Below are 23,877 nucleotides of genomic sequence, written 5' to 3' on the forward strand. Positions count from 1 at the left end.
TGGGGGTATCCTCACCCTAATCAACTAGCAGACAGCATGCACAGCAGGTTCAAGGCACCATGATATCCTGCTGTATCATAAACAATAAGAGTTGCAAGATTAATTTGTTATTATTAGGAAATTACTCCATGAAAAGTACTATTCCTTTCTGCTTGCAGGAAACTAATAATGCTTTGAAATTTGTACTTTGTGGGAGAATCCCTCAAGGCGGCCATGTTTATATGACTGCAGCTCAGACTGACATTTTGAACTCAGCAGTGACAGAGCATGCGATGCAAGAGATGCAAATTTGCCACTTGCATTCTTCAATACTGTTAAAGATTGACAGAAACACTACTTTTGTGCCAAGGAACTAACACCTCTGGGAAGAAATATACAGCGGAGCAGTTTTTCGTCTTTCCAATTCCTGTCTGCTGCTCAATGCCTCTTCTGTTTTCACCATTTTTTACTCATTTGTTTAAACAAATCTGTTGGTCTTGGCTTTGATAAGTGTCCTTGAATATAAATATGAAGTATTAGATTAATGTTCTTTTCAAGGTTTATTTATTGTTTCTTCTCCAAGACCAAGTGTGATGATAGGAATAATAAAATTATTAAGTAAAACTATAATTTGCAGTATTAAAAAAAACTTAGGTGACATAACTGAGTCAGCACATTAAAAACACGTTAAATAATATTGTAATATGTCATGTGGTAACAAAAATAGTGTCCACCAAGACTTTCAGGTGCTCGAAATCCAAAATTAGTCCAGAATACATAAAATTGAATAGCCTTCTTATTTTCTGTAACCAAGTATCTAAGGTTCATAATTCATCCAGGTTACTGCAGATTAGCAAGAGGAGTGTTCATGTGTAACTCATCACACTCAAAGAATTCCTTAGTATTAATGTAGCCCCATTTCTTGAAATTCTCTTTATACTGGAATATGCCTGTCCGGAATGTTATTCAGGACTTTCTATGTTGAATTAAGGAGCTCTAAACCATTAGAAAATTCCTTCTTCAGATTGTTCCTTGGACCTATTGCAGATTAATTCTACCACAGTTCTACTCTGCCTTTATTAGGTGGTGATGTGGTTGCTTTGGTTGATTGTAAAAATCTCTCTTGATTTCAGCCTCAGTGGCTGAGGAATGTGTCCAAACATAAGGTGTCTGGGAGCATGTCAGTTGCTTCTATTTTTCAGCCTTTGCAGCAGTTCTTCTCTTTGCTCATGGTGGAGCTATGCCCATAAGTTGAAAGATCTGACTTGCAGAAATACCGAAACAAAATAGTTCCACAAGCTGCAATCAAATAAATCAGAATGCAGCAGCAAACTGATTTTTTCATTTACCATTCTGCCCATCTTCAACAGACACAATATCCATAGGATATAGTTTGCTATTGTACAGTTGTCAATAGGTAACTGATAACAACCACTAACATTACAGCTGTAATAATCACAAGTAAAATTTACTTTTCCACATGTTCAAAGCAACAAATTATATTTTTACACAAAATATGCTGTTGTGGTGGAAAACAAATTTCTGAGGTTGGTTTGCATGTTTCATCAAACAGGAAACCTGAAAATGAGAATTGATGATAAAATCCACTGTGATAAGTTGGTGAGAGAATATCCCTGACAGTTGCCATGATCTTGGCGTAGCTGCTCCACACATCTACCTCAGTTGCTTAAGTAATGGCAATGGCTCGGTATCATCACAGCTCTATAGATGAATATAATTTTTGTCTGTGGCTGTCTGCACTTCACATTTTAAAGCTGACAACAGTGTTACTACCTGTTGGGGATCGTCCCTTGCCAGCTGTACTAGAGTCTCACTGAGATCATAGTGTCAGTGTATCCTGTCTAACTTCAGGATTAATTTACTTTAATTTTTGTTGTAAAATATGAATTTTTATGTAATAGATCTGGTGTGCAGCTGGAGTAAATCTCACTGGTGGCCGTACACGTGACGGTGGGAATATTGTTGGAGCAAGTGTGTTTTATACACGCCCAGAAGGTGAGGAGAAAGGTGAAGAAGAACAATCTGAAAAGAACTGCTCTGAGATTGAAAAACTTGATCAAGAATTAAAGGTAAGACAACCAAACAAAATTTGGAGACCATGGGTAAGGTTGTCAAAACAAAATGTAGAGATTTTGGGAATGTGTTAAGAGCAGGAAGCTTTATTTATGTATTACTGTGAAACATTGTTTAGCGATATCAGTATATTGATTATATTTGTAATCAAATAACATTTTCACAGTAGCTATCACTGTTACTAAGAAGCCTTGATTATATTTCCATCACTTTAACAGGAAGGTGAAAAACTGGGGAAGGAATGTGAAGAATTGGAACAACAGCTTTCATCACTAGTTTGGATATGCACCAGCACACATTCTTGTAGTAAAGTGACTGTTATTGATGCCAATAATCCAGCTGATGTCTTAGAAACCTTCAGTGTATGTAGTTCACACTTGCTCTGTATTGCAAGTGTTCCAGGTACACTAAATTTTTATGCCTGAGAAGTAATTGAAAAATTACACGTTTTGTGATTAAAAACAGAAATGTAAATACTTTTTAAATGTTTTTTATAGGAGCCAGAGAGACTGATTATGTTAATGGAGATGAGATAAACAACAAGGAAGCTTCTGAATTACAAGAAGAAAACAACAGAGAAACTGAAGAAAAGTCTGAAGAAAATCATGAAAATGAGGAGTGTGAAACAGAAAATGAACCTAATATTGGAAAGATAACATTAGTGAGCTGTGCTACTGGGAGTGAAGCCCCAGAACAGGTTGCTAATTCATCATCAAATAAAGGTACATACATTACAAGCTACTAAAATAGTTTATTACAGACTTAAAGTCTTAATTTTGAGTTACAGTTTGCCAATCTGAGAGAGACAGATGTGTACATGATTAAATTGATTATATGTGAAGCAATAATTGATAAAACTTAAAACCGTTGCTGAGTTTCAACAATACTAGGAATTTTCTAATATTGTTGGTATTCCAACCTGGAGTTTCCATTGTTTGATGTTGCTGAGTTTTGACAGATAAGGGGAAAAAGACTTATAAAAATCTTTGAGAAGTTGACATTCACTCTCATATTGTTTCATAATTTTCATTATGAAGGAGGGACTGCAAGGGATGTGGCATGAAATAAAGTTAACATTAAAGTGCAGAAACAACCCCATTGTAAACCACTACTGGAAAGCACACAAATAACAATTTGACTGCTACTTTGAAACATAGCTACTGCTGTTTATCTTACACTACTTGGCTGTTGTTTTTATCTGCTACTCGGTACTGAGAATTTATTTAACTTAATGATTCAGAGAATTTACATACGTGAGTCAATATATTGTGATAAATTATAAGAAGACTGGTCAATAAGGTACTCTTCTAGTTCGTTTTTGAAAATTTGAGGATTTGTGATTTTCTGGTAGACATCTGTTGCCTATTGTAGACTAATGCATTAGACTACAAAAGCCCCATTTTCCATCCTGAAACTAGACAACAAGGATTCATAGTCTGTGCTAATTTTCTACTTCTGATATTTTGGTTGTTAATTTCATAGTTCAATGTAAATTAACTTTTATTAGTAATTACAAACACAGTACTGTTACAGAAAAATTACTTTGGAAGCTGTCTAAGAAACCCAAGATAAGAATCTCCAGGTCCTTGAAGAGACTTCTGCAAGTGCTTGGTTACAACTTTACTAATATTGTTACTGCACTTCTATGTGAAACGAATATTGTTTTGATGTTACTTGCTTTGGCCCAGAATATTGTGGCTTAGGAGGGTATTTTGAGAAAGTATGCAAGCCGATGACATTGTAATACTGTCAGAGACAGCAAAGGACCTGGAAGTGCAGTTGAACGGAATGGACAGTGTCTTCAAAGGAGGATATAAGATGAACATCAACAAAAGCAAAACGAGGATAATGGAATGTAGTCGAATTAAGTCGGGTGATGCTGAGGGAGTTAGATTAGGAAATGAGACACTTAAAGTAGTAAAGGAGTTTTGCTATTTGGGGAGCAAAATAACTGATGATGGTCGAAGTAGAGAGGATATAAAATGTAGACTGGCAATGGCAAGGAAAGCGTTTCTGAAGAAGAGAAATTTGTTAACATCGAGTATAGATTTAAGTGTCAGGAAGTCGTTTCTGAAAGTATTTGTATGGAGTGTAGCCATGTATGGAAGTGAAACATGGACGGTAAATAGTTTGGACAAGAAGAGAATAGAAGCTTTCGAAATGTGGTGCTACAGAAGAATTCTGAAGATTAGATGGGTAGATCACATAACTAATGAGGAAGTATTGAATAGGATTGGGGACAAGAGAAGTTTGTGGCACAACTTGACCAGAAGAAGGGATCGGTTAGTAGGACATGTTCTGAGGCATCAAGGGATCACCAATTTAGTATTGGAGGGCAGCGTGGAGGGTAAAAATCGTAGGGGGAGACCAAGAGATGAATACACTAAGCAGATTCAGAAGGATGTAGGTTGCAGTAGGTACTGGGAGATGAAGAAGCTTTCACAGGATATAGTAGCATGGAGAGCTGCATCAAACCAGTCTCAGGACTGAAGACCACAACAACAACAATGCTAGCAACCCTCTAAATGATCATCATTGATGGGAAGTTAAACCTTGTGGTAGGATTCTGCCTATAAGTCAACACAGTGGGAAAGATTTTTAAATGCAGGGCAGGCAGAACTCAGTTTTTTATTAACTTATCCACAGCTGGTGCTACTTCAGTTTCTTATTCCTCTGGATGACAAATATTCCACACATAGGGTTTAATATAGTGTGTGTGCACATTGATATCTGTTTGTGGAATCTGTGAGTCATTTCCATTTGTTTGGAATTGCATAATATGAACTATTACATTTGATGGTAATATCTGTGGGTAGCTTTGAGACATGAAATAGTGAAGACAGCAGAGGATCAAATAGGTAAAAAGACTAGACCTCATAGAAATTCGTGGATATCACAAGACATATTGAAAGAGAAAACATAAAAATGCAGCAAATGACACAGGCAAGAGGAAATAGAAACATCTAAAATATGAGATTAATAATAAGTGCGAAATGGCTAAGCAGGAATGTCTGGATGACAAATGTAGCTAGTTAGAAGCATATATCGCGGGGGGAAAGATATTTACTGCCTACAGGAAAATTAAAGAGGCTTTTGGAGAAAAGATAGGAGACTGTAAGAATATAAAGAGCTGAGTTAGAAAACTAGTACAAAGTAAAGAAGGAAAAGGTGGAAATAGTATATAGAAGGTGTGCACTAGGAAGATGAGCTTGAAGACAATGTTATAGAAAAGGAAGAGAACATAGATGAAGATGAGATGGATATGATACTGCAAGCAGAATTTCTCAGAACACTGAAAAACCTAGGTCAAAACAATGCCCCCCGGAGCAGGCAACATTCCCTCAGAACTGCTGATATCCCACCAGCCATTACTAAACTATTCCACTTAGTTGCAAGATGTATAAGACATACGAAAAACCCTCAGACATTCAAGAAGAATGTAATAATTCCAATTCCAAAGAAAGCAAGTGCCAACAAGTGTGAATATTACCAAACTATCAGTTTAAAAGTCTTTGCTGCAAATAATGAACACGAATTCTTTACAGAAGAATTGAAAAACCGGCAGAAGCCGGTCTTGGGCAGATCAGTTTGGATTCTGGAGAAATGTAGGAAAATGTGAGGCAATACTGACCTGAAAACTTATCATAGAAGATAGGTTAAAGAAAGGCAAAATTGAGTTTGAGGCATTCGTAGACTTGGAGAGCACTTTTGAGAATGCTGACTCGAAAAGTCTCTTTGAAATTCTGAAGATATAATGGGTAAAATACAAAGAGCAAAAGGCTATTTACAACTTGTACAGAAGCCCAATGGCAGTTATAAGTGTGTCTAGGGGCATGAAAGGGAAGCAGTGCTTGAGAAGGGAGTGAGACAGGGTTATAGCCTCTTCTTGATGTTATTCTGTCTGTACACTGAGCAAGCAGTAAAGGAAATCAGAGAAGAATTTAGAGTAGGAATTGAAGTTCAAGGAAGAGAAATAAAAGCTTTGAAGTTTGCTGATGACACTGTATTTCATCAGAGACAGCGAAGTACTTGGAAGAGCAGATGAATAGAATGGACACTGTCTTTAAAGGAGGATGTGAGATGAACATCAACAAAAGCAGAACACAGACAATGGAATGTAGTCACATTAAATCAAGTGATGTTGTGGGAACTAGATTAGGAAACGAGGCACTAAAAGTAGTGCATGAGTTTTGCTGTTTGGGCAGAAAAATACCTGATGATGGCCAAACTAGAGAGATATAAAATGTAGATGGCAGTGGCTGATAAAGCATTTCTGAAGTAGAGAAATCTGCGGGCATAGAATGTAGACATAAGTGTCAGGAATTCTTTTTCTTACGTTATTTGTCTTTAGTGTAGCCATATATTTAAGTGAAACGTGGATGATAAACAGTTTATACGATAAGAGAATAAAAGGAAAGAAGAAATTTAGTACTACAAAAGAATGCTGAAGATTAGATGAGTAGATCATGTAACTAATGAGGAGATACTGAATGAAAGAGGGTGTATCAGCAGCTGGTTGTATGCAGCCAGTGAGAGAGCAGCATGTAGATGCATAGTTTTGTTGATCTGTTGTACTTTTTGGAATGATGAGATCACCCAGGTAATGCCATAAAATATTCCCAGACCACAATGCTCCCACTTTCAACCTGGTTCCTTTTGAACGTTGTTGCTGGGTATTTGCTTTCAGATGTTTCACATTGTATACACAAAATTCCATCTGTCTGATGGAGCGTAAAACGTGATTCATCTGAAAAGGCCACCTGTCGCCACTTGGTAGACATCCAGTTGTGCTATTGACATGCAAATTCCAGCCTTTGTCAATGATGAACAGCAGTTGGCATGGGTGCATGAATCAGGCACCTGTTGTGGAGGCCTATAAGCAGCAGTGTTCATTGAATTGTTGTTGAGGAATCATTATTGGTATCCCCTTGGTTCGTCTGGCCAGTTGCCCGACTGTTGCACAACAATTCATCCATAAACATCTTCACAGCCATCATTCACCCCTGTCATTTATGGCCTGTGCTACACCAAAGTTCCCTCAGCATCAGTTCTGAAAGTGCCATTTTGCTGTGCACGGTGTACTTTGGCCACAGCAGCATGCAAGGAGTTTACAAACTTCACCATTTTGGAAATGCTTCCACCCTTGGCCTTAAAGCCAGTGATCATGTCCTTCTGGATGTCAGTTAAATTGCTCCATTTCCACATTACGATGATGACTGCTCAGTTTTCCGTGTTCTCCAGATATGATGTATATACCTTACACTGCTGTTGCTTCCATCTGCTGTCTGCACGTCAAACATATGCAGTGATCATATTTATGTGAATGGACCATGTGCAGTCTCTGGTTCTCAGATCTCACAGGGTGTGCTCTTACTGTGTGATGTTAAGGAGAAGTTGCTGCTACCCAAACAATAAAAATTTTACAAGGGAAAACTCTGTTCTTTGCGCAAAAGGTTCTACTGAACCAGGTTGGCACATTGCAAATGGTGAGGAATTACAGATTTTCTTTTTTCCTATGTTGAGTCACAGACATGTGATAAATATATAACCAGTTTGTTTACCAAACTAATGATATTATAGTAGGATAAACACACATTTTGGGAGATTTTTATTTATTTCCAGGTTAAGTTCAGAGGTAAAATGTAGATGCTTATGTTGAGGTTTTTCAGTTTTGAATTTGGTCGAAAGTGCCCATTAAGTCTTTGTACTCAGCAAGTTGATGAATGACTTAACATCATAATGTTCTGTTGTGAGGTTCACAGTATAGCTGATATTAGTAATAGGATATATTTAAGAGTTTTTTTGAGAAGAATTGGAGGCAATAATTGAAGTATGTATCTTCTTGTTAAATAGTATGTTGTATGTATCTAAATTGTCAAACTGCTATTAAATAAAGTCATTATTACTAAATGTATTGGTGAAAATCCATGTTGGTTTATTTTGTCAAAATAATAGGGGATAAGCTGCACCACTGAAAAAGTTTTTCCACTCTTCTTATGTGTGTAGCTGTGAAGCTTCTTTTGAGAAATTAAATCTGTTGTGTTTTGTGTTTTAATTATGGAATCTGTGATGTGTTTGAAGCAATTTCACATTTTTTGTCTTTGTCTATTGCCATGTGCTTGCTTAAACATTTAGGCAATGTGGAAAATATTGAAGTAGATAGCTTCAATGGGATTTTCAGTATTAATAATGACCCTTAACTAATTCAGGATAAGAACAAAAACAGACTAGCTGTCACTCATTTTGAATGTTGTTTATCTGATTGTTTCTCATCAGTTTTCTCCCAAATGAATTCTGTTTTTGTTTTCACATTTTAAAATACATTTGTCTTTTAGGACTTTTAAAATTATATTTTAATTCATTTTAGCACTTTTATTTTTAAAGAAAAATTATATCTGGCTGTGGGAAATTAGTTTTTTTCTATCATGGTACAAAAAATCCCAGAGAGGGACATTTAAAAGTTTGAGAACATACGATTATTTGTGCATTTCAATGCACATTACAGCTTTCAGTTATGTAAAATAACCATAAAAGAAATATTATGGCTGGTAAAACCATGGGCAATTGAGAGTCCCATAATAAGGGTAACTGTTTTTCAGACTCACTTATATCAGTAGACTCTGAGGCTGATAGTGATGCTACTCCCACACGTCGTTTGGTGAAGGAAGTGACTGGGGTAGTGAAAGATGGCGTTTCAGAAATACCAAAAGGTAACTATAACAGTGAGTCTTTGTTACTGCTGAAAATCCTGAGTTCTTTCTGCATTGTTTTATCAACTTTATTTCATTTGTTATGTCTCCTTGTCCTTTCTCTTCCTCACTTCCAACTCTTGCCGCTTCTCCTTCCTCCTGCTCCATCATTGGTTCTCACCTGGTAGTCACTCTCTTCATTCCCCTCTGTCTATTCACCAGTCACATTCTGTAGCACACATAGAAACATTCAGAATATTACAGAAAATATGTGCCAGTATTTCTGTGACTCATTCGGATTTAGATTCTCTGTAAATTTTCATAACTTCATTTATTTTTCTTCTCACAATATTTGTCCATCAGTGTCCTAAATCATTCACGTGAAATGGACTCGTATGCCAAAATGTTTATAGCGAGAATAAACTTCTCTCTTGTTTCAACTACAGTTGTAAGTTGAGTGGTAGCCTATAACTGTTCATGTTTAATATTAATCAGTTTATTTTATTGCTCATTACGTACTTCATTTTCATACCTCAAAACTTAGGTTTTGCTGCTTCTGCTTTCTGGTGTAGTTTGAAGTTAGTTATTTGCTTAGCAGTTGTGGTGTGAGCTGATGGACTATTTCTGTAAGCTTTTTTGATGTATCTGCAACTAATTTGTAAATGCATAAAGCTGTGAGTGTAAAATGTCTAACATTTAATAAAAACAATGATTGTAGTGAAGACAACTTAATACATATGTGAAGCATTGATCAGTAGATGCGCACATAAACAAGAAGCTGAACACTGTAGCACAGCATTTAAAAACATACTTATCTTCAAATAATAAAGATCCAGTATACACTTCCCATTCCGTATAGCTGGTTTTGAAGTATGGAATAAACTTGCAAGGCCTGAAAGGAATCTCCTCTTGCCAAGAACTGGTGAGTAACAGCAAGTCTTTGCTTCAAAGTAATGGCTTTCTTGAAATTTGATGATTGACAAATGACTATCATATTCATTATAACATCAGAACTGGCTAGTAACGTTATAGTGAAGTTATGGAAAGCAGTGCTATCTTCCAGATTAAACTTGCATACAGTATCGTTCCCAGTGTCCGTCTGCTTAGCTGGGTGGTTACGTGCTTGCCTCCCATGCACTGGGCTCGAGTTCGATTCCAGGCCGGCTTGGAGATTTTCTCCGCTCAGGGACTGGGTGTTGTGTTGTTCTCTTTCATCCTCATCACCAGCTGTAAGTTGCCCAATGTGGCGGTGAATGAAATTAGACTTGCACTTGGCAGCCGAACCTGACTGGGACATCCCAGCCAACAATGCCATATGATCATTTCATTTTTTTCATAATTCCCTGTGTATCTTCTATAGTACATTTTCATTCCCTGATGGCTACACATTTGTCTTTGTCTGCATTGAGAATAATTGTTAATGCAGCACTACACATCATTAATTCATCCTTTTCACTGGACATAACTTAGCACACAATGTGAAATGTTTGCTGTTAGCTTCAGTGTTGCAGATTGTACAAATACACATACAGAAAGGTTTGTCGGTAGTGTGGACAAGAGTACAAACAATGTTGCAAACTTCATTGGAAATAATGTATCATAAAGAAACATGTTTTTAACTCAGTGTAAACATGTTTTTAAAAATTCTGTGATTAATGTGAAAAAGGCTGTTAGTGTACAGAAATTGTAAATACAGTTGCAAGGCAGGGCCATTGTAGGTAGAAGTAAGAATTGAATGGGGCACATGGGGTAGAAAAAATGGCACGTGGACAGTGGTTGGTGCACCCGGAAAGGTAAAAAAGGCAAGTGGAAAACAAAAAAACATTAAGGTCGGAGACTAGGGAAGTTGGAAGACAGAAGAGTGTGCTGAAGGTACACCACTGAGAGCAGCAGTGGTTTGGTGGAAGATGAATCCAGTCAGTATAGGCTGTGAAGTATCTGTCAAAAATTACCACATTGTACTGAGAAGTGTGCACTATCATTACATGATTGAGTATGCAGTTGCTATTCACATGGGTGGATAACTACTATATTGTCATGCCCACATAAATGTGAAACATAACATCTCATTATTTCACAATTGCTCTCCACACCCGCCCCCCCCCTCCCCCCTCCCACCCCGCCCCCCTGTTGGGGTGGGATACATTGATAAGTGCGCTGGAAAAAGAGATTGTAGGTGGATACATGAGTCAATGAGTCAGAGCTTGCATACAGATATTCCACAGTAGCATTGCTGTAGGATGTCATTGCTGCAAGTGGATGAATGATGTAAGCGTGGACTGTAATGTTTTGTGGATTCAGCAGACAGCATGTTACCACCCTGCGAGGATTGAGAGGAGATTTTGTTAAAAATCTGTCTCATTTCAAATCATGAAACAATCTACTTAAGGTCTCGACAGAGGCTGCTATCCTGTTGTTTTAATCTATTGTAGTTCATGCCTGAAGATATTGTTGTAGGTGCGATATAATGTGGGAGCATAGGATATGATCGCTCTGTGTGTTACATGTGAACAGTAATAAGGCTGTGAAGGACTTGTTGCTTGAGAGATTGTGTACAACAGTAGGTGATATGTCCACATCCCTGGGGCTGATCATTTTAGCAGTTATCAAAGTGAGGTTCAATATCTTTTTGTGAACTGATATGAAAGATGGTAAGCATCCAGTGTGATGATCCACTGAGCATGTGATGATGAAAGTAAAGATGTTTTAAGGAGTGATATCAAGATGGAGAAGTTGAAAAGTTCAGTTTTTTAGTTTGCTTTGAAGGATTTGTACATACATGCAAATGGTCTGATCAGCATGTTGACATGCAAAGGATCACATGAGTGGATCTATATATAGATTAATAGAATTGGAAAAGTTACTAAATAACACTAAGTTATAATGAGTTATCAGAAGTGCAGCTAAATTGAAGATGAAATATAATTATAGTCAAGCCATGTATCTAATTACAGTGGAACAGTGTGAAGAGAAGATTCAGATGCAGGGTTTATTATTAACAAAAAATAAACAATTTACAGGTATCAAATGAATCTAGTACAAAATAGCAAGACCTGTTTTAAAAATAAATGAAAGCTAGTCCAAGGAGGTCAAAGCCCATGCACCAGCATGCTTAGATTCTGAAGAGGTGTAAGACCTCATAAATGAGTATAGAAATTGATCAGTGACAGCAAATCCCTCTACCAGATGATGATGGTAGCTTTTAATGTGAAAGTAAGACAAAAGTAAACAAAGATTCATTACTGGGAAGTAGTGAATATATTGTCACAAACAATGAAGCTATCTCTAGAATTTGCCAAGAACAGCGACATGTTTGTCCTTAACACATTCTTTCCAGGGAAAACAAAAAGAAAAAGCATTTGCCCAGGAGAAAATCAAACTAAAACGACATTTTATGAAACAAAAAAAGCAATGTCTCAAGGTATGACTGATAGTCCTAAAGACCTTTTGAATTGTAAATGATCATTGACTAGCAACAAGCAGGCAGTAGAGTGTTTCATATTGTAAATTACCTGGAAATACAGGAAAACAGGCAAATGAGTTAGGAAACATACCAGAGTAGGTGACGTAATGAAAATTAAACGGAGATGGGCAGAACATGTAGTGAAGTGACTGTGTGCTAGATGAGCCAAGGAAGTACTTTGACGGATTCCATGAGATAAGAAAAGACTGAAACGATTCCCATAGATATCACGTTATAAAACTTATGTGAGCAACGTAAGTGCTTATAGCTGAAAGTGCAATGCATGGTAAAGTCTTGACAGGACCTTTATCTGGCATAGGATATCACACAGATGATCATGATGATGGAAATGGGAATGCACTTTCATTACTAACCCAGGAAGTGTTAGCTACTGTCATTTAGCGTTAAAAGTATTAGCAGTTTGTTTGTTTGTTTGTTTGTTTGTTGTTGTTGTTTTTCATAATCTTCAGTCCGAAGACTGACTGAGTGCAGATCTCCTTGCACGCCTCTTCATATCTTTCAGAAACACTTTCCTTGTTGTTGTCATCAGTTATTTTACTACCCAAATAGCAAAACTATTTGACTGCTTTTAGTGTGTCATTTTCTAGTCTAATTGTCATCTTCACCTGCTTTAATCTGACTGCATTCCTTTACCCTTCTTTTGCTTTTGTTGTTGTTCATCTTATAACTTCTTTTCGTTAAAGTGATCTTCCAAGCCCTATTTTGAACGCCAGTAATTTGAGTGCCCACTAATCAGATGGAGTTCCAGATCCACAACTCTTGTGGGATTTTTTCATCTTGTAGCCATTTGTTGTCCAGGGTTGCAGATCCAATTGCCTCATATGTACGAAAAACATAAACTTCAAATAACAACATGAGAGCGATACACTGAAATATCATATTGCCTCAATGAGTCAGTGTCACCACCTTCACCATTGGCGAAAGCAATGCAGTGTCTTCTTGGAAATGTACATACATCTGTCATTTAGTAAAGGTCTGCCAAGACTCTCACCATGACAGTAGCTCACACAGTGCTGCTGCCAAAAAGTGTCTCCCCTTCAGCTGAGGCTTCTGCTTCTATTCTAGTGGCTAGTGAACTATTTCTCATGGCATCAGACAAACACTATGTGAGAATTAAGATACATCTTATGACTCTTTAAGTGTTGTGTAAATTTAAGTGATGTTGATGGTTAATAATACAGATGTTTCAGAGCATCCAAATGAAGGGTCAAGAACGCTATTCAACTTGAGGCATAGGTTTTGACCAGTTATGTAATGTTAATGGTTACTTTCAAGTTCCTTCCCTAATCTGATGGGACCAATGACTTCGCTGTTTGGTCCGCTCCTCCAAATCAACCAACCAATCACCTTTTAGTTCATATATTCTCTGTTTTGTTGTTAGATGCTGAAGCAATGAGTTTGAAAGCAAAACCTTGTTGTGGTGACAGACTGATCTGTAGCTTAACCCGTTTGAAAAAAAACACTAGCAGTCTCACATTATAGTCGCCATGTTGTTTACAGCATTTACTGCATGTTTTCTATGTCATTGGTTAAAGCCGCTGACTTGTATTGAATACTCCTCTTTATCGCAAATGACATTACAAATCTCTCTCAAATCTCCAGTTCTGGTCCCATATAAATTGTGTTTTTAATATACTGATTGAACTGGGTTGAAAGTAGTGGTAAAGGCTAAAAACACAGGAAAATGTAAAACATTAGGAAAATACCAAATTAAATATCAAATAGAATATTATCTTGATATACATCAAACAATTCTGTTTCAACAGATAATTACAAAATTGCAATTGAGTTGCACCTTGACAAAGTTTCACGGAGCATGGGGATACATCGTTATCAATGTTTTAATTAATTAATAACATTTAAAAATATAACAATTGACAGAATTGAAATTAACTTTGTTCTCATATTAGGCTTTGCAGGATTAGTTGACAGAAGCTGTCTCCCGTATAACCTGTTAAGTTACTGCAAATAAGAGGTGATTCTGACTTCTCTTACATGTTAATAAAGTTGGGGATAGTTTCTAAAAGTGAAACCAGATATGAAAACTTAACCACAAGAGAAAAACTGGTGAAATAAATATGAGTAAAAAGATTTATATGGAAAGGGATGGATAATTTCAGGCAAGTCTGTTTAATGGCCAAAAGTTTATTACATTACATCAGAATCAACTTTAGTATGTAGAAATTAGGGAATGACAAACCAGCTAGTTTTCATCTGAAACAGTTTATTTGGAGTAGAATGATTTCAGTTGATATCGGATTTATGAAAACACAACAATTTGAATAGAATTATGTCACAAGATCATATTGTTTGACACATTCCTGCACTGCTCTGGAACCCAAACTGATCTCCTGCAAAGTCGACTTGTACAAGTTTTTCCATTCTTTTGTAAATAATTTGTGTCAGTACTTTGCATCCATTAGTTATCAAAACTGTTGTTTCAGTAATATTCACAACCTTCTTTGGAATAGGGATTATTGCATTCTTCTTGCAGTGTGAGAGTGTTTTGCCTGATTCATATACTGTGCCTTACATACCAGGTGAAATAGTTCAGTCATAGTTACTTCTCCCAATAATCTCAGTAATTCTGAGGGAATATCGTTTACTCCAAAGACTGTGTTTCATCTTATGTTTGTCAGTGCTCTGGCAAATTCCTCTCATGCAGTATCATGTCCCCCTTCTTATCAGCATTTTCTTCCTCTCTTCCTCTTTCTATTACAATATCCTCGAGTTTGTTTACCCCTTTTAGAGCCTTGATATATCCCTTCCAGCTATCAGCCTTTCCTTTTTTTGCATTGTATAGACTTGTCTCTCCCCCCCCCCCCCCCCCCCCCCCACACACACACACACACACACACATCAGTTTTCTAGCTGGGCTGCCATGAATTCCTCTCTCTTGTGCCATCTTCTTCGACACAGAATAGCACTTTCACCCTATGTCCTCTATTTGTTGGATGTACTCCAGTCTGTTTTTCCCTACTGTTTTTACCATTTACAGCTCCCTGCATTATCATGGCACTTACTCCCTGATGTCTTAACACATGTGCTGCCACATGTTGATGATTTTTGTCACTGTTTTCCATATGTTTCTTTCTTTGTTTCTTCTACGGGAAACTACCTCATTCCTTATCAATCCACCTTATTTTAAACATCCTTCTATAGCACGACATCTAAAATGCTTCAGTTCTCTTCTTTCCTGTTTTTCCTTCACACTTTCTGTATGAAATGTTAACATCCATAAGGTGCTTCTCTTTCCTCCAAAGGCTTCTTTGCTAGTCAGGTAATCTTCTACAGCCTTGCAGTTCTCATCTAGCCATTTCTGCTTAAACTTTTTGAACTTTGTCAGTCTCAATTTTTATATTTGGATTAAGTTTTGCTTCATTTGCTGCCTTTTGTACCCCCCCCCCCCTTTTTTTTAAATTAACTTCCATATCTCTTTTGTTGTTCACAGGTTTGTGCAGTGCCTTGTCTTTTTCCCTGTTTGTCACTCTGCTGCTGTCACTATTTCATCTCTTAAAGCTAACTCATCATCATCTATTGCACTCCTGTCCCCTGTATCAGTCAATGGTTGCTTAGTGCTGTTTTTGGAACACTCGACAATCTCCAGTTCGTTCAGTTTATCCGTGTCCCATATCCGTCGCTTCATACCTTTATGCAGTTTGTTTTTAATCTACAGTTTAAAACCAATAAATAATGGCCAGAGTCCACACCTGCTCCTGGAAATATTTTACACTTAAAAATCTGGTATGAAATCTCTATCTTACCATTACGTAATGTAACTGAAATATTTCATTGTCTCCAGATCTCTTTCACATCCACATTCTTCTTGTCCGGTTCTTAAACCAATTTCTGCCACGTGGTTCCCCCAGTCAGTGTTCTCTTATTATTCTTCCTTCTTGTCCTTTTTCTACTGTCAGATTCCTGTCCCCCATCACAATTTAACTTTCACCTCCCTGAACTATCCAAATAATTCATTTATCTCGGCATACATTCTTTCAATCTCTTCATCATCTGCAGAGCTAGTTGGCATAAAACTTGTAATACTCTTTATGTGTTTGCTATGATGTTCATAATAGCTTACATGCATTCTTCTTTTCTTGTTCGTTGTTAGACCTACTTGTGCGTTACCTGTGATTTGATTCTGTGTTGTCAACTCAGTACCCACCTGAGCAGAAGTCCTGTTTTTCCTACCATCACACTTTACTAATTCCCACTATACTGAACTTTAACATATCTATTTCTCTTTTTAAATCCTCTAATCTTCCTAGCCAGTTACGGGATCTGATTATCTGCTCCAGTCTGAAGAATGCCAGTCTTGTTCATCCTGTTGACAATATCCTACTTTGTAGCCTCATCTGGAGATCTGAATGGGAGAATGTTTTAATTTTGGAATATTTGATCCAAGAGGATATAGTAGAGCTGCATATTCTCACGAAATGAAATGGTTGCAGTTTCCCCTTGCTTTCAGCCAGGCCTCTCCACAGGTAACCCTCCCATATGGTTCACCTACGACATAGCTATCTGCATTGTAGAGGCACACAACGCATCTCACCTCAGTAAGGTCCATGCATTATCGGGCCTGCAATTTTCTCCGTGTTGAAGCACTTCTTGGTCTTGAAGTGAGTGTGACTTCAGTGTGTTCACTAGAGGCACTAGTTAACTATCCCTTTGTAGTGATATAGGCACCTTTCACTCTTGAAGAGTACAACATCTATGAACCTGTTGTTCCAGATTGTCAATGAATTCCTAACTTCAGTAAGTGAGATAGCACAATGGTTAAGGCATGGGACTCACAATCAGGAAGAACAGGGTTTGAATCTCCATCTGGCTAACTACATTTAAGTTTTGTCATGATTTCCCTACCTCACTTTAGGCGAATGGTGGGACGATTCCTTTAAAAAGGTCTCTGCGATTTTCTGGGTCCTCATGTGGAAGTTTTGATCTTTAGCTCTGTCTATGATTACTTCTCTCCTTCCTTCTCTCCTTTTCATGTAAGGCAATGTTTATCTATCTTAGTGAATTTTGATGTAAGTTTTTAAATTTGAGTTACTCCTTTCAAAATAACTGCATGCATATCCTCAACGCCATCAGGGAAAACATTTTCTCCATGCTTGCTGTTATGTTATAAGTCCAGTTAATTATATTTTTAAACTTGTCACCTTTATGACCCTTTGCCTACAAAACCAGTGTCACCATGTTCCATAGTGTCTGTTTATATTGTTGTTTATTCACAACAATGTTCCCTGAAAGTTCATTTGAAGAAGTGAGTAGTTATCAAATTCCGATTCTTATTTCGTTAATATTTATATAACCACCCCATAAGGCATAAAACTGTAAAAATAGAAAGAAACTATGAAATGTTCTTTATCATTGCAGCCTTCATGTTGTTTACTTTTCTTCTCTCCTGAGCTATATGGTTGTTAGTTTCATGAAAGTTTCATAATAAGCAGCCATTGGGAGAGCCACTCTGTTGTCAGTCTCCACTAGATTCAGCTTCAGCTGCAAATTACATTCAGCAGTACCAGCTCCTGTGTTCACAATCACAATATCATTTGTTCTCATACATCAGTAGGAAATGCATTTGTAGCACCACCACTCTTTCCAAAGCATAACAACTATACCCTAGCATTGTTGTTTATGCTAGAATGTCATCTGCAGTGATACACTATTTGTTGCATAATATGCAGAGCCGTTCACTAAAAATATATGCTAAATAGAAATACCTAGTCCTTATGCCAAATCTTCCCTACTGTGTCACTCTCCATCACTATTATCAAGTATCACGTGAGTAAACAGTTGAACTACTTCTGCAGTACGAATTTTAAATTTCTTGTCTCAATTTTTGGTATAGCATTTGTTTTCAGAAAGAGTTCAGTTTTTTAAAAAATAAAATATGCTGACATTTTATTGTCATTTGAAGGAAGACTACTTCCAGTAATAACCCAATTCTCTAATATATTAATTAATTTGATGAAAAGTGGATTGATGTGTGGAGCACATAACGTAGAACAGAAAGCAGCATTAACTTTTGAGCACTAGCTCTTTTTCCAGCAGTAGTACATAAACTCTTCCTGTGGCTATGAGAGTATGCCTTTGAGTGTGTGTGTGTGTGTGGTTTTGTGTGTGTGTGTGTGTGTGTGTGTGTGTGTGTGTGTGTGTGTGTGTGTGTGTGTGTGTACGTACTATTGCTGGAATAGGAACTAATGCAAAAATGCTAGTGTGAGTGCTGTTTTCTGTGAAGTGTTCCAAGCATCAATGCACTATAGGTAAGTGGTTGCCATTCCCTTATTTTATGCATTGCTCCATCAAGGAATTTCCATTATTGATATTAATTGTATCAAAAATACACATACTGCAAATATTACATTAACTTTGTTCAAAATATCCATTTGCCGTTTTCAGAGAATGAACATGCCTATGAAGAACTTGAAAAAATGAGCAGTGTGCTTCCGACAATGTGGTTGGGCTCACAGCATGGGTACATATATGTTCATTCTGCTGTTGCACAGTGGAGGCGTTGTCTGCATTCAGTGAAATTAAAAGACCCTGTGCTGAGTATAGTGTAAGTTTTTCCTCTTAATCTTTATTTAACTAGAAGATACAAACTTCAGAATTTGATTCTTTTGCCCTGTACATCAGTGTACGACAGAATCTAATTTGTAAAAACTTTAGGGTTACAAATGAAGTTACTGCATTTCCTGTTATAATACAAGGGTGAGGTGAAAATGTTATGACATATTCTGTGGACCTCTGCATCTGTGCTAACTACTCAGTGAAGGGGTATGGATTCTTGCCTTTTAGGTGTTTATCATATAGAGATGTGGCTGGCTCTGGGAGTTCAAATCAGCAAGTGTGGATGGTTTCTTCCACTCTGGGGAAGATCAGGAAATCACATGAAGCTAGGACAGGACTATAGGGTAGCTGAGGAACTTTCTAGAGCCAATACATCTCAAACAAAAACTTTTTATTCACCTTCTGATGAGTTGGTGTCTTATTATGATGCAGCAGAATCCTGTAGAGTTGGTGAATTACAGAATACAGACCTGAAGTTAATATTTAGACTTCATAGAAGAAACAATGGCAGCAGTGTTGCCACTCAGTGTTACAGAAAATGGACTCAGTTATTAAAGACAAATTTTACCACCTGTCTCAACGAGAGGTATTCAGACATGATATTGTGTGGTAGGAATTTAATGTTATCTCTACAATAATAGAACACACGAAAAGTACTGCAACATTTGATATCATGGCAGTTAAAGCTGATAGCTCAGTTGATGTACCCCCTTCCCCTTACCAAGGAAGAGGTAAATGTAATTAAATTAAGTCATTAATGAAATGTAAAATACAGGATTGGAACATTTCGTCTACTGTTTCCAACAAGGACAAGTTAGAGAGAGAATTATATGGCCAGTATATAATGATAACCTGCTTGAGATATGGTTTAAGTCTACCAAGCCAATAATATTTAACAGATTTAAGCTAGTGATATTCAGCAGTCCACATAGAAAAAGTGACATAACTGCATTGATCCAGCATGGTATCATGTGTAACGTATTTGATTTTAAATTATGCATCACAGATCATGCAGTTGCAGTTACAAATTCAGTTGAACTCCTTTACATGCAATGTTTTGTCTGGCTTGAACTTACCAAGAAACAGAATTGAGGTTGTGAACTGTAACAAAATCTTCTAAGCAGTTGGGTCCTCCAGTATTAGTATACTCCTCAAAAAGAGTTTCACTCCACCTGAGTGTGTCTGTGAACTGGCATGGGCTTAAGTTCAGTGGTAGTGGGCTGTGAAAGAATAAGTCTTTATGAATTAAAAAATAACTTTACTGTGAAATAAAAAAAATTGTAATATTAAAGACAACCTATTTGAAAGTTCACATCTCTGTATCTTTCAGAGGTTAAAGTCCGCAGTTGGAAAACATTTAGTTTCATATTGCTCTATCCTGTACATTGCAACATACTTATGGATCCTCCTCAGAATACTTTCCACAAAGTGTTTGAGACATTACGACTCATGCTATTGGAATATTAACCCAACACTGAAATGTTGACTGTAGGACTGGGTTTAAGGTTGGAGGATACAGCCCCAATACTGCACAGCCCTCACATTGCCCTCCATAGTGATGAAAAGGCATCCAGACATCCATGGATGATAGTATTCCAAAACATGAGTGACTGACTTCCCTGTGGAACCCATGGAACTTGCTGATGTCATCGGGACTGCTCTGGAACAGTATTTTGATTTTCTTAAAGATTTCCAATACAAATTAACTCAGTGAATTAGTGTTGAGCAGTGACATAAAGTAAGAATATCTTTTGAAAAACACTCATAACAAAAATTCTGTGTAAAATTTGGATAAAAATTTTGGTACCTGGAGTAGATGATACAAAATTATTAAGATCCTTGAGAAAATCAACCACGACCTACTCTTTTACCTGGTACTCAAAATACGGGTTGTAGCTGAAATATCCTCAAGAGTTCAAGAACAATATCACAATCAGAATAAAAAAGAAGGCAAGTGCTGTTTTGCAAAATACTAACAAGAATTTTGTACAGTAGGCTGGAATGACCAGTTAAGCCAACCTTGGAAAAGATTAGTTTTTGTTTGTAAAATGTAGGAACTTGAGTGGTAATACAAGCACTATTATTTATATTAGAAGATAGACTGAAGAAAGACGAAACCACATTTATAACATTTGTATTTTTAGAAAAGAATACCCATTCTGGAATACCCATTCTGGAATCCTAAGGCTATTATAGATAAGAAAACTTGATTCATTTCACAGGCTGTTGAGCCCTGTGGCTGTGGATATTATTATTTTAATAAATACAGACACCTTTTTTATGTATTTTTATCCAAGCAAATACTAATTTCAGGCTTTCACCCATCTACACTACTGGCCATTAAAATTGCTACACCGAGAAGAAATGCAGATAATAAACGGGTATTCATTGGACAAACATATTATACTAGAACTGACATGTGATTGCATTTTCACGCAATTTGGGTGCATAGACCCTGAGAAATCAGTACCCAGAACAACCACCTCTGGCCGTAATAACGGCCTTGATACGCCTGGGCATTGAGTCAAACAGAGCTTGGATGGCATGTACAGGTACAGCTGCTCATGCAGCTTCAACACGGTACCACAGTTCATCAAGAGTAGTGACTGGCGTATTGTGACGAGCCAGTTGCTCGGCAATCATTGACCATATGTTTTCAATTGGTGAGAGATCTGGAGAATGTGCTGGCCAGGGCAGCAGTGGAACATTTTCTGTGTCCAGAAAGGCCCGTACAGGACCTACAACATGCGGTAAAGGGTAGAGCCACAGGTCGTAACACATCTGAAATGTAACGTCCACTGTTCAAAGTGCAGTCAATGCGAACAAGAGGTGACCTAGACGTGTAACCAATGGCACCCCATACCATCACGCATGGTGATATGCCAGTAAGGCGATGACGAATACATGCTTCCAGTGTGTGTTCACCGCGATGTCGCCAAACACGGATGTGACCATCATGATGATGTAAACAGAATCTGGATTCATCCGAAAAAATGATGTTTTGCCATTCGTGCACCCAGGTTCGTTGTCGAGTACACCATCGCAGGCGCTCCTGTCTGTGATGCAGCGTCAAGGGTAACTGTAGCCATGGTCTCCGAGCTGATAGCCCGTGCTGCTGCAAACGTCATCGAACTGTTCGTGCAGATGGTTGTTGTCTTGCAAACGTCCCCATCTGTTGACTCAGGGATCGAGACTTGGCTGCACAATCTGATACAGCCTTGCGGATAAGATGCCTGTCATCTCGACTGCTAGTGATACGAGGCCGTTGGGATCCAGCACGACATTTCGTATTACCCTCCTGAACCCACCAACCCCATATTCTGCTAACAGTCATTGTATCTCGACCAACGCGAGCAGCAATGCCGCGATACGATAAACTGCAATCGCGATAGGCTACAATCCGACCTTTTTCTAAGTCGGAAATGTGATGGTATGCATTTCTCCTCCTTACACGAGGCATCACACAACATTTCACTATGCAGCACTGGTCAACTGCTGTTTGTGTGTGAGAAATCGGTTGGAAACTTTCCTCATGTCAGCATGTTGTAGGTGTTGCCACAGGCGCCAACATTGTGTGAATGCTCTTAAAAGCTAATTATTTGCATATCACAGTATCTTCTTGCTGTCAGTTAAATTTCACATCTGTGGCACTTCATATTCGTGGTGTAGCAATTTTAATGGCCAGTAGTGTATTAGCATAAAACATATTTGAGTCTTCAGTCAGTACATAGTTAAAACATTGAAACCAGATTGTATACTGCAGCTGTCTGTCTATAGCACATCACATGTTGTATATAATGATAAATTGCTTTACAGGTGTAATTAATTTGTACTCTGCTTGTTATTATTCAGATTTTTGCTTTTATGGATGTGGCACAAATACTGTTTTACTTCTATTTTGCACAAAAACAGTCCAGTATCCACCATGTTGCCGTCTACTTACAGGTTCTGCTACTGCTACAGTGAAAGCTATGTGTTACATAGCGGTTCTGTATGACTAAAAAAAACTGAAATGTTTAGTGTGAATGTGCTGAGTACTCTGTATGGTTATTTAATAAGTGCATTAGTGACTATTTAATTAGATTATATGGAATATTATAAAAAAATAATATAGCACATTTTATACATAAATATTAATATTACATTTTTTCCCTCACAGTTGGAATGGCATTTGTAAGCAGTTTAAACAGAACAAGTGATTTACATTATGTAGAAATATTTTACGCATCCTATGGGCTCACATTGGATTAGGTTTTTTCATGTGTGTACATTAGTGTGTGGTTGTAGAAGCAAACCTCAGATCATCTAAATTTATCAAAATTTTGTTTGGTAACTCTGTTGGTCACTTAGGATGTCATTGGGAATGTACATTTGTGTGAATAAATTTCAATTTCTTCAAATAAGCTCATCCTTTTTCATTTGTTGCCCAGGTGGAGTATTTGTAAGTTGTGAGCTATATCTATCACTTGATGTTTATCTTCAGCTACACGTAGGGCAAATGCAGATTTTCAGAAATTTTCTAAATAAAGGGCGTCAGTGTGTTCCCATAATCGTATGTTGAAATTTCTTCCTGTTTGGCCAATGTGTATCTTTGAACATGAATTGCAGCTGTGTTTTATATTCCTACTAGATTTTATGGCTTACTGTTATTTTTAATGTTATGGATGGGTTTCCTTTAACTTTACTATCTGTATAAAAACTGTTTCTAACATTTCTTCCTCAGAAATGGTTCACTACTTCACATGACAGTTTCCCTAAAAATGACATCCTTGCATATTTTTCTGTTACCTGTGGTGTGGTGGTGTTTAATGTTGGTTTGTCTTTGTGGTTGGTTGTGTGGGAATTTACTTTACTATTTATCTAAACTATTAGTTTTGGACTGTAGCCATTATTGTAAGCATTTTCTTTAATGGTGTTTAGTTCATAAATTTGCTCGTCTGCTTCTAATAGGGTTTTGTGCATTGTGTTGTGCATTGCTCTGTAAGTAGCTGTTTGTGCTTATCTAATTGGTACGAGAGTTTATTGATTGTGGCATCTGTGTATGTTGGTTTCCTGTGT

The 23,877-nt window shown here is 37.3% G+C and overlaps 1 protein-coding gene across 12 annotated transcripts in view; it reads left to right on the forward strand.

The window, feature by feature from the left end:
* The window catches only part of LOC126185655 (C-Jun-amino-terminal kinase-interacting protein 4), a 270,109-nt gene that overhangs the window by 114,695 nt on the left and 131,537 nt on the right, over positions 1-23,877 (forward strand). For 11 of the 12 annotated variants that reach the window (XM_049928155.1, XM_049928146.1, XM_049928145.1 and 8 more), the window contains 5 exons: positions 1,902-2,069; positions 2,292-2,475; positions 2,571-2,795; positions 8,673-8,783; positions 18,649-18,808. In XM_049928155.1, coding sequence (XP_049784112.1) covers positions 1,902-2,069; positions 2,292-2,475; positions 2,571-2,795; positions 8,673-8,783; positions 18,649-18,808 — 848 coding nt within the window. The remainder of the gene's footprint in view (positions 1-1,901; positions 2,070-2,291; positions 2,476-2,570; positions 2,796-8,672; positions 8,784-18,648; positions 18,809-23,877) is intronic. The other variant, XM_049928156.1, reaches the window with a different exon arrangement.

The sequence above is a fragment of the Schistocerca cancellata genome, chromosome 1 (assembly GCF_023864275.1).
Source record: "Schistocerca cancellata isolate TAMUIC-IGC-003103 chromosome 1, iqSchCanc2.1, whole genome shotgun sequence".
In the NCBI taxonomy this organism is placed as follows: Eukaryota; Metazoa; Arthropoda; class Insecta; order Orthoptera; family Acrididae; genus Schistocerca; species Schistocerca cancellata.